General features: G+C 36.6%; 2 protein-coding genes, 1 long non-coding RNA gene and 1 other non-coding gene across 5 annotated transcripts in view; 2 read left to right on the plus strand and 2 right to left on the minus strand.

Annotated features, from left to right (window-relative positions):
* Positions 1-194: 194 nt before the first annotated feature.
* Positions 195-267, plus strand: Trnav-uac (transfer RNA valine (anticodon UAC)). Its single transcript has one exon. It is a non-coding gene; the product is annotated as a tRNA-Val (tRNA).
* Positions 268-1,349: 1,082 nt separating this feature from the next.
* Positions 1,350-2,482, plus strand: LOC149050132 (uncharacterized). Its single transcript, XR_016183634.1, has 3 exons — positions 1,350-1,409; positions 1,850-1,992; positions 2,436-2,482. It is a non-coding gene; the product is annotated as an uncharacterized LOC149050132 (long non-coding RNA).
* Positions 2,483-3,447: 965 nt separating this feature from the next.
* The window catches only part of LOC149050133 (uncharacterized), a 9,289-nt gene continuing 1,189 nt past the window's right edge, over positions 3,448-11,547 (minus strand). The window contains exons 1-3 of one of the 2 annotated variants that reach the window (XM_089196316.1): positions 9,491-9,606; positions 5,939-5,966; positions 3,448-5,364 (exon numbers count right to left, since the gene is read on the minus strand). In XM_089196316.1, the coding sequence (XP_089052442.1) occupies positions 4,355-5,364; positions 5,939-5,948 (1,020 nt within the window). In that variant the 5' untranslated portion in view covers positions 5,949-5,966; positions 9,491-9,606 and the 3' untranslated portion in view covers positions 3,448-4,354. Of the gene's footprint in view, positions 5,365-5,938; positions 5,967-9,490; positions 9,607-11,547 lie in introns of those variants that run through there. The other variant, XM_089196315.1, reaches the window with a different exon arrangement.
* LOC149050134 (uncharacterized) lies at positions 5,939-11,206 on the minus strand. Its single transcript, XM_089196314.1, has one exon. It carries the CDS (start codon positions 11,187-11,189, stop codon positions 6,231-6,233), a length of 4,959 nt encoding a protein of 1,652 aa, XP_089052440.1. The 5' UTR covers positions 11,190-11,206; the 3' UTR covers positions 5,939-6,230.

Genomic DNA, 11,547 nt, shown 5'->3' on the forward strand with positions numbered 1-11,547 from the left:
TCAGAAAGGTAAGAAATACTTTGTGTTGTTTTCCTATCAACCAATCAACATCAAATACGAGCCAAATCGAATGTCGCTTTGCTCGAGATAGAACATGGAAGAATGACCACAGTAAATGGCTTTGTTTCTGTGACGTCATTGTTTCCATGACAAATTATTTAAATATATATTATTTTCCCTTTATCTTCGGGAAGGGTTTCGTAGTGTAGTGGTTATCACGTCCGCTTTACACGCGGAAGGTCGCAGGTTCAAGCCCTGCCGGAACCAGTTATTTTTCTTCCTTTGTGATATTTTTATTCAAATTTTACCATGGATCGTGCTCCCTAATGATCTGGAACATGCAGATAAGGAAAAAAACATCTTAAAGCCGAGATCGAGCTTTGGAAGACTAGAGCTCATTTGATCAGGATGCACTGATACAATAATGTTTTTTTCTCAATATCTTTTCTACAACATCGATATAAAAATGTGAAACTTTTCAGATGTAGACATCGAACCTGACATTGACTTTGTCATGATAAATACTTGGCGGCCATGTGAAATCGAGTCTTCTCTTATCTCCAGTAAGACTTGTGAATTGAGGTATATTCGGTAGACTGAGTCTTTGGAAATTCGAGGTCTTTATGGCCGTTTTTACGCTGGATTATCCTTTTTTTGGAAGGTTGTTATTGCCGAATTTTGTTGTATTCCAGTGTTATTCCATTTCCTTCCGAGAAAAACGACCCTTCGAATAATTCAAGAAAATCTTTTAACGCAAGGTATCACGGGAATTAAGTGGTCACACGCGTGTTTGTGGCGCGAAAGTAGACCGCGCACTTCTACACTGAGTGGTGGTGCAGAGTTGCACCATTAGAGCAGTCCGACTGCCCTAGAAGGGCGAACCAGAAATTTGTTCTCCTCCAGTTAGTTTCCTTCTATATAACGTTTGGTAGTGTGGTGTAATTGTTCATCGTCGGTTTTATCGAGAAAATGATGATTACAAGCCCGAAGAAGGCACTGTTAACGCAGCAATTTTGCAAGGACCTGGTTGACCGTGGGAAAGCGAGTGCGATGTGGATTTTCCATGAGAGTGAGTGGAAAAAGAATCACTCCAGCTTCGGTTTTGTTTCGAAAGAAACCAAGTTTTAAACGCGGTGAGGAGCTATTTTCGCGGTAAATCACATACTCAGGCAATCTTGACCCAAACGTTGTCCGGGACTGGAAAGTCCTGGAAGAAGCCTGGAGTTCTTGTAATCTGCTCAACTCAAGCAATAAAGTTTTTAGAATTTCCGATATAAGAAATGTAAGTAAACTGTAAGGAGAATCGAATTTAAAATCTTGGGAATTAAAGGGTTTAAGATGAAATGTGGAGTCCTGGAGAAATCGATCGGAGTCCTGGAAAAGTCCTTCAAATTTGTTTCTGAAAAAGGGTAAAAATCCTGAACGGCTCTTGTCTTTGTCATATTCCATAGAGTTGTCTACCGAAGAAGTGTTTCATACACCGACGTGCCAGAGCGACTGCACTGAATACATTCACTAGTGGATTCATTTTCCTGGTTGATGTGGGGTTAGTTTTCTCGTTTTCTCGAAGTGAACGTTTTGAAATTTCTTCATGTAATTGTTCCTACTCCACAACTCCTAAATCTGCATGGCCATCTGCTCCCCCACCGGTGCGCAGAACTCCTGCAAATACTATTGCCTCTGTGAGTTAAGTAGTTTCAAATTATATTGGTTTTGTTGGGTAAATCATTCTTTGAGTGTGGTGCAAAATTATCATTATTATAATTTTTTTTAATTGTAAGTGTGTTCAGGCATGGCAAATTTCTCTCCTCATGAAGCTGGCTGACCTGTTTATTTTTTTTCAAAACAGAATTAATGCTCGATTATTATCTGACCAATTCCTATCAGCATCAGACATTTTTGAGCCATGATGTGATACCTAAACCCTGCCCCCCCATATATATAATAGAAGATGTGGAGACTCAAGACATCTACCTTGGGAATAAAACTTTGGTAGGTAAAATTTGTTATATCACCTTTTTCATAGCTCTTTTTTCATTTTCATTGAATGCAATGGTCTGGGCCAGAAATGTATATACAATCTGACACAAAGCTGTTCCCTGCATAATATTACAATATCAAATACACAATAACGATGAAGTTACTGCAATAAATATATTGAACAATGTATCTTCCTTCTCTCCAGCTCAGGTGTTTGGGTGGACAATCAATTGCACTGTCCAGTATATGTTTTGATTTGATTACAACTGGCAAAGAGACTTGTCTCCTCTTTTCTTTTTAGGTTTTGAACTGAAGGCAGCATTGTTTAATTATTTAGTTTCTAACATATAGGGAAGAAAACTTTTCACCGCGAAATAAATTCAGGTCAAATAGTAAAATCTTATATTTTCATGTTGAACTCTCCCATTTGCTACACGATTTTACTTTACATGCAGAAAAGATGACAATGGTCAACTTCCTCCGGCTGTAAATGCAGAAACAGGTAAGAAGGAGGTTTTAGTGTAGGTTATTAAAAAAGTTGATGATTAATAATAACAACATAAGGATGAGTTAAGGCTTGTAATGCACAAATTACCATATGCATATGATCAAATGTGCACCACATAATCCAAATGCTCATGAACAAAAACATGTCAATTAAGATTAGGTAAACCAAAATATACTATTATATTGAAATACACATTGGTTGTTTGTGGATGAGGTGTGGTAATCTTTTGTTTGGTGAATGGGTTTGGTGCATATTTCACCTTCCAGTTTGTAGACTTTGTGTAGACATGGATGATAGCACTGGCATGGGTAGGTGCCACTTCAGGTGTTGGAAGGAGTTTGGATTTCGGGTGTTGAATTTTGTGGCACCAGATGCTGCATGTCATGTAGTGGGTTTCAAGTTATTTAGTGCATGTTAGTGCATGTTAGTGCAAGTCTTTTCGGTCCATTTCTCGGTTAAGTGCTGCAGTCTAATGAATCAAATGTCTACAAGTAGGCAATTCCAGCTAACTACCTTTACATGGAAATAACTGCAAAATTAAAACAGAAGAAAATGGGAATAACAAAAAGACCAAAACAAACCATATATTTTATGGCAATAAGAAGCTTATGTCTCTGTCTGGTCTGTGTTTGTCTGGAGTATTTGCTTAAATTTTGGGAATGTGCCCAATAAAGAAACACAAGCCTAAAAGTGGGAATGATGATTTCTTAATCTGCATGGCAACCTCTCTTTACTGTCCCTTTGAAAAGGAATGATAGGTGCAACAGTGACTAATTGTGAACATGTACCTTTAAAAGGTTTTGGAAGTCAAAAGTCAACATTTTATAGTACGCTGTTTACAAGTAAACTAGTAGTAATCAAAGATTAATAAGTGCGTTAGAAGTTGAATGAATTTAGCTAAAATCATACAAAAACAGAGGAGGAAATTAGTTGAGAGATTAAATGAGAAAGACGAAGTATTTAAAGAGCAACATGAACAATAGCAACTTTAATAGTGAAACCCAAATATGTAACCAAAGATGTTTATCTACTTAGTTACAATGTAGTTTAGATACTGATTGTGGGAGACTAACTTTTGTAACAGTAACATGAATGATAGTAACTTGAATAGTTACAAGGGATTGGTTAGTTGCAAGGGAAAATGTAACAAAACATGTTAGTCTACTCAGTATCTTGAAAAACTGAAAATGATAGAGTAGATTTTATAACAAGCTGTGATGAAGTTCAAAATGCTATGAAACTTAGATTTTTTTTCCATGTCTAAATATTTCGTGTTTGTGTGTCATAGCATTGTTTAACTATTTTTCTTATCTTAACAGTAACCAGGGCCGGGTTGTTCAAAGCGCGATTAAGCAAACCCAGGGTTAGCGTCAATTTTTATTCCAGTTAAATTAATAACCAAAAGAGATTTTCTTAAGGATTCTTGCTCTTTAGTTTTATTTTTCGATTTGACTTCATGTGCAGCTTATAATTAGCTTTTGAAATCTTTTTAAACAAAAGAGATTAAATCTTTGATTAAGCTTTAATCGTGGGTTAGCAGTAATCGTCTTTTGAACAACTGGGCCCTGGATGATACTAACTCGATTAGTCACAAGGTAAAATGCAATAATTAAAACATGAGAATCTACTCATTTACAATGTAGTTTAGATACTAAATGAGCGAGACTAATTTTTCTAACAGTAACATGAATAATAGTAAATGGAATAGTTTCAAGAAAGTTTAATATGAAATTCAAAAATTAAGTGCTATAAAAGTTTTTGCGATATCTAAAAGTTTTAGTGTTTGTATCTCATAGCATGAATTATTAGTAACTTAAATAGTTACTAGAGATTGGTTTGTTACAAAGGAAAATGCAACAAAACATGTTAAATGGCAATTTTTTCAATGTCCACAAGTTTTCGCGTTTGCGTGTCAAAGCATACTTTAACTGTGTCTAGGTTTAAGACAGCCTCTGTGATTTCCTCCTCTGTTGTTTCATTTGCAATTAAGTGACAAATTGAAAACAACTTTGGCACTGCTTCTTGATAAACCTGTAGCTGAAGCTTCTGCAGTGGTTGTTTGGAGTTTTGGATATGGATCTTGAGTGTCCACTTTACACTGCAGCTGGTTGCCTTTTGTGTTACTTTGCAGTTATCGCAGACTGCAATTTTTCCCTTGATTGTAACTTTTTTTGAACATGAACAACAACAGTTGTATTTGGTGACACTGCTTATTCCTAGTATTTCTCCAATGGTTTCTGTTGTTGTTGAGATGTCACTGACTTCAGGTAATGTTTGTTTGAAGGGTTCAGCGTCCTTGATGGTGTATAAATTATCTTGTTTTGGTGTGTTCAAGTATCTTTGATTCTGAGATACTTTCATTCTCAAGTTGTTGAAGAAATAGGTGGACTGTGGTGTGACGCTGTCAACATGCTCACCCCAGAAAATAACTTTTATGTAACCAGATGGATCAACTATATAGCCTTCCTGTTTTTTGACAGGAGAATCTTGGATGACTATAGTTTTGGTCGCACTTAGATGTGATATCTTTCCTTTTATTGACACTAGCTGTTGTGGTGCTACTTTTGACAAGGATGCAATTGATGTGACATCATCTTGTGCTTTGTATGGAAAATCAGCTGTTGTTGAAGTGATGGTTGTGTTCCTGTTTATTACTACATCACTTCGTCCATACTTATTGCTGATGTTAAAATTTGAAATTTTAACCGGTGATCTTTGTGCGGCCATTGCATCAAGAGTTTCCTTCTTTTCAGTTGCAAAGCATACACTGCCAATGAGATCTTTCTCTGTCTGAAGGTGGCAGTTAAAGTAGCTTGTTGGTCCAGATTTTTTTACTGGTGAGACATTATGCACAAAGCAAGTTATGTCTTGTTTTTCTGTAGGAGGAGGTAAAAAGATATTTAGATTAATGTAATAAATTTGGCATGGATGGGATTACTGCATAAGGTAGCTTGTGTTATTTGAAAAAAACATATGTGTAAATATTAGTCTCCTTGTTTCATGTACTGTAAATCCTCTATTAAGCCCACAGGGGGCTTATTGTTTTAAGGCGCATTGGGGGGGGGGGGCTAAATAGAAAGGAAGGGCTTAATAGAAGGGGAAGTGTTAAAATTTAGCAAAACAAGAGCAGTTCACCACTCATTAATTACTGTAATTAAGATTATTTTTAGTACAAATAACAGTGATATTTTGGCCAAAGTTCGCCACCAACATGCAAGAGGTGTGGGAAAAATAAATTGTATCATATAACTACATGAGAACATTAAAGGGTGACAAAAGTGATAGGAAACAGTGTAATCTAATACTTAGATGTTCAAAATAATATGTTTTATTAATGAGAGCATATAGAGCAGGTAAGGTTATAAAATGATTTTAAAACAAGAAGCATTAGTTTAATAGAAGAAAGGAACGTATAACCTTAATATTTAAGTATGACCGGGAGATACATACCTGAAGCCATATTAGATCTCTGTCTTGTCTGTTGAAAAAAAAAAAAATAAGGATGTATACAGATGTTTTAGGAGGGTGTTTAAAATACCTTTAAACCCTAGTTAATACAACACTCTGAAACATTACATGGAACTTTGCTTTAAATGTAGCTGGAAAGTGAACTATTTATAACCATAAAAAAAATCATTTATGTATGCATGTGTTGAAGGCCGTATAATCAATTTATTCTAATTAATCAATTTTGGGTGCTGTACTGTTGTGAGTGACTTTGTTCGCATCACTCAACTTGGGATCAATTTATATTTGCTAGATTATATAGCCTGCTTTCTTCTTCAAGTCTATATTTTAAATTAGTGGATTTCTTAAGACTCTTAAGTCTTTCAAAAGTCATTGGTTCAATAATACAAGATGAAAGTGTTTTCACTCTGCTTATAGCTACATATGAAATGCCTGCAGTAGTTTCAGTCTGACCAATGTCAATCCATGCTTTTGGCAGTGTTAACCCTTGGCTCTTGTGTATTGTGATTGCCCAAGCAAGTTTGAGAGGCAACTGTTGTCTCTCATGTAAACCATCTAGTGTCTGTGAGGTTATTGTTATTGGGCATATAGGCACACATCGTGGAATGCTATCACTGATAGATGGACCTCTATACTCATTAAATTTTACTATGACAGCGACAGGCAAGTCTGGTGGTTGCTGGTTGTTTGCATAAATGAAATCTTCACCTGTTCCAGTTGCACCGTTACAAAGTCCAACATCTATCCATAGGTTCATGGTAAGCATTACATGTGCACCTTTTGCAAGGAAAATGGTCGGTTGTAAACCTGACATGTCATCTGAACTTGCTTTCTTAGCTATATCACTAGAGTGACGTGCAGTGATGCAGGCTATTGGCTGATGAAGTTCTGATAACTGTTCAAAGTTATAATTAGCAACTTCTTCATTGCTGAAATAGAGCCTAGTGGCATCTTGAAACTCATTCACGTTCAATGCTATGGAAGGCTGTCTTGCCAAAAGAAGTTTCCAATCTTGCTCATTAGAATCTCCTGTGCGAAGGCGTATGAGTAAATCTCTAAACTGAGCTTGCTGTTGATTTAAGCCTTGAACCCTCTGGTTTACTGACAGTTTTACAACATTGCCAAACATGTGATAAGCTAAATAGCCTTGTTCACCTGTAGAACTGGAGGGTCTCGAATGATATAATGGCTTATCTGCCACTGGAGGCAATTGAGCTGGGTCACCAACTAATATCATGGATTTACCACCAAATACTTCGTCATTTTTGCCTGTTGCTTGTCGGCAGCGTCTATCAATCCAGCCAAACAATGTTTGTCCTAGCATAGAGTATTCATCAATTAGGATATAATTGATATCTTTCAGCTTGGTTTGTAATGTGACAAGCCCTTGTCCTGTTAATTCTTTGTTATGTCTTGGGCCAACAGGCAATTTTAATAGTGAATGGATTGTACATCCGTTTATGTTAAATGAAGCTTTGCCAGTTGTGGCAGTCACTGCACAAGAGTGTTGGAGCAGGTTTCGGATGGCATTAATGAGGTAACTTTTCCCTGTACCGGCAACTCCAAGTATAATAAGAAGCAATGGATCTTTAGGGCAGGCTTGTTCAGAATGTGCTTTCACCATATTGTAGGCATGTCTTTGCATGTCACTGAATGTATTAACATCAATATTTTGTTGTTGCAAACCAAAGGTAGAATCCAAAGTATCTTTCTTAGTTTTTATCCAGGATGGCATTTCCTGTATTAAGTGATTTGCATACTTAATCTTGTCATTTTGCCAGTCATAATCAGGCTGAGAGGTTTGTTGTGTTATATTATCTTGGTTAACAAAATACCCAGGTATGAGATCTGCTAAATCCATCCACTCTTCACGCTGTGGAAGCTCTTCTGAAGAGTGCTCTATATTTGGTTCCTCTTCTGTGTTATTCTGTACACTTTGTAGTTTTTCATACCAGTCAGGAACATGCTCTTCAGCATATGGTGTTTGTAGAAATTCCTTCCATTTTGTGATGTATATTTCATCAGTGCCTTCCTGACAATCCCAGGCATTGTCTTGTGTAGCATGCCAAGGTTTGTGCTTAAGTAACTGATATTTGCAATAAAGTCCAAAATTTGGACCTTTTGAATTGGAAGAAAATACTGGAAAAACTCTGGGAATCATGTTATGAGGCTGAACTGTTAGTTTGTTGTTGACAAGTTTGTATTTTGTTGCAAAATGAATGAAATTAAGAGCCATTATATCTGGGATGGTTTGAATATATTTTTCCCTTTTAGCGTAAGTATCAAGCAATGAGTCATTGGTTACAGTATCTCCATCATTTGTTATAGTTTTGATTCTACGTGAACCATTTAGACTAATAGGTACCACATTAAATGATGAGCTGACAAGTTTCAGTGACATGAGATGATGCATAGTCTCTTGTGCAGAGAAGTCACGTTGGCCAAGTGACTTCATTATCACTTTTTTTATCAATTTTGTAGGGTTGCTATTGTTGTTGCAATTACGGACAATAGAATTAAATGCAAGTTTCATTACAGGTGACTTTGGTTCACCTTTTGAAGCATATTTTGCAAGGTATTCAACACATGCATGATAATCAATGATCACTTGAATATCACAGTTTGCCCTCCAGCCTTGAAGCTGAAGTCGTTGGTGATTATTGAGTCTGCTATCATTCCTCTTTGTTATGATCTTTGCTTTGTATTGAGTGCTTCGATCTTTTGTATGAATGGGCTCAAACTCTAGTTTTGTATTAACACAAGGTTCAAATGGAAACTTAAATCTACATTTCAGTTCTGTTTGGTTTTGTTTCTTTCTAAGACAATAGTTTGTACTACAGCGAGTGTGCCTTTGTACAGTATTCAACAAATCAACATAATCTTGTTCAGAGTCTTGTAAACTTACAAGGTCCTTGTGACGCTTTTGACAAGGATGAATAGAGGGCTTCACCCATGTGCCATTATCTGGTGGATCTGGATTATATGTAGACAATAACCAATCTACATACTGACAAACTACCTGGGAAGCCTTTTTCCCATCCACTATCTGTTGATTGAGTTCTAGTATATTGACTTGCTCAGCTGTATTAGTGGACATTTCAGCCAAATAGCCTTTTAGAGCTGTTTCTGAGAGTTTACATAAACCTGGATCATTTTTCAGCTTTGCTACACCATGACAATGTATACTACCTCTAGCTTGATATTCAAATCTGTACCAGTGCCACTCAGCATCTAGTGAATTGTATAACCAGTATTTAATAAAACTTTCTAAACGCTGTGTAAAGAACCAGTCTGTAATATGAGGATTGTTAATCACATTCTGCCGTTTGTTGTCAGTTGAATTATTACTGACTGAGTTGCCAAAAATTGCATGAAGTTCAGGCCAATGCATATCAGCAGAGGAGAATGTGAAAAAGAATGTTGGAGCTCCAGCATGGGCTATTATTGCTTTTAAATCTTCTTTAGCTTTGTGCCAATAAGCATTAGAACCAGTAATGTTACTAAGATAGCGTGATATCTTAGATATAAACATACTTGTGTTATTGCTAGTTGCCATTTGCCGCAGCTCCTCAGCAGTCAAATGAGCTTCTCCTGGGTTTTGTTTTAGGAACATGCCTGTCTGTTGCAGAATACGTTTTCTTTGTATCATATTCAATGCCCAGTAACCAAATCTGGGGTGAGTAGCAAAGCGATATACCCATTTGTCATTCTTGTTTTCTCCAAACTTTAAAAGGTGCTTTACTCTTTCTCCGAGTGGTATATCTCGGCGTAATGATGGGTTAGTAGGATCACCCTTACCATCTGGAAATAATGTTGGGAAAGCCATTGTTGCTAAATAGGGAGTTACATACTCGTTTAATGGTTCACTGCCAACTGTTGGCCAGGGCAAGTGATTAGAATCATTAGACAATTGTTGGCGCACAGCTTCTATTTCTTGCTGCTGACACTCTGGAATAGGCAGAAAACTACTCATTTCAGTACCCTCATTATAAACAATGTCATCTTCATTTTGAGGACCTAAGTCAGGTTCACATGTGGCATCCAAATCTATATTCTCTGTTTCAACCGAGAGAAGACCATGTGGAACACCATGTTCTGGTAAAGAATTTAAAGAATTTTGATTGATGGTTATGTCCTTGTAGTGTGAGTTATTATTAACAAGCCATTGTAGTGCATCAGCTACATTTTGCCTTCGCACTGTCACATCTTTAAAACTGTTCTCTTTACCTTTCATCTTAACAACAATAACAGATAGATCTTTTGGGTATCTAGGCAGAGAATGTGCTAGTTCAGCTATATCCTGAGGCAAATTGATACAGTGGCCTGAATAGCCCCTTTGTCCACCAGGTTTTATGTAAACTCGCATAACAGGAAGTGCACGTGCAATAAGCATTTCTTCTACTTGGGTTAACCCCTGCAGTTGTAAAGGTACTAATGATGGCACCATGTCATTTTCCTTAGAAAACTTTTTTGGTTGTTGTTTATCTCGTATGCACCTCTGACACTGGTAGTGATCAACCTTCCTTGGACTGGATTTCAATGGCCATGCTTCAAAACAGACAGTGCATTGGCAAACTGAATACTGATTGGACTTATGAAAATCGTTCATGTTATTTTGTGCATGTTTTTGTTCGTGAACTGGACCAGCAGAGCTCTCTTTTTGTCCTGCAGAAATTGTTTGAGACCTTTTATAACTGGCTCTCCTATTTGCAAGTCTCTCTTTTCGCTTTTCAACAGTTTCTTCAGACGTTCTTTTTCTATAAGAGTCTTTGTAACTTTTTAGTCTCTCTTTTTGCTTTTCAACAGTTTCTTCAGACACTCTTTTTCTATAAGTGTCTCTATTATTTTTAAGTCTCTCTTTTCGCTTTTCAGCAGTTTCTTCAGACATTGTTTTTCTATAAGTGCCTCTCTTATCTTCAAGTCTGCTTGCCCTTTCATTAGCTGTTTCTGTATATTTGACTCTTTTCATGTAATTTCTGTGCTTAAGAAGTCTACCATGTCTGTTTTCATTGGTTTCTGATAATTTTCTCTTTATGCATGTGAGTTTGTTTTTATATCTACTGTTTTTGTCAGTCAATGTTGAAACATAATGCAACTCGTTAATATATCCAATAAATATTGTCTTTCGTCCATCCTGATCAGCAACAGGAGTTAAGATTGTACTTTCAGGTGAATTTATATTAGACTGTGTGATATGAATGACACAGTTGTATGCATTGGCCACAGCTTGCATTATGATGTTATCACACCATGTGCCTTGTTTTGACTTTTGTTGAATATAGTTATTCCAGTGATCATTAGAAATGCTTTCAATATACAATTCTGGGTAACTCTGTAAATGGCCAATTCCAGCCATACGAATTTCAAGATGCAAGTCAGCAGTCCTATACAGTTGGTGCGAAACTGATTTAAAGAAACAATCTCCAAATCCACCTACATCATGTGGTATAAGTCCTATGAGACGAAGCCTTTCAGTTAAACAATCCCATGGTAAATCATGACTAACAGCATTCTCAGGAGACATACCTCCATTTAATTTTGAATTATCAATATGAGTTTGAGGAAAGCTTTTTCCACCAGAATTCATTAAA

Source organism: Pocillopora damicornis, chromosome 2 (genome assembly GCF_964200805.1).
Source record: "Pocillopora damicornis chromosome 2, jaPocDami1.2, whole genome shotgun sequence".
Taxonomy (NCBI): domain Eukaryota; kingdom Metazoa; phylum Cnidaria; class Anthozoa; order Scleractinia; family Pocilloporidae; genus Pocillopora; species Pocillopora damicornis.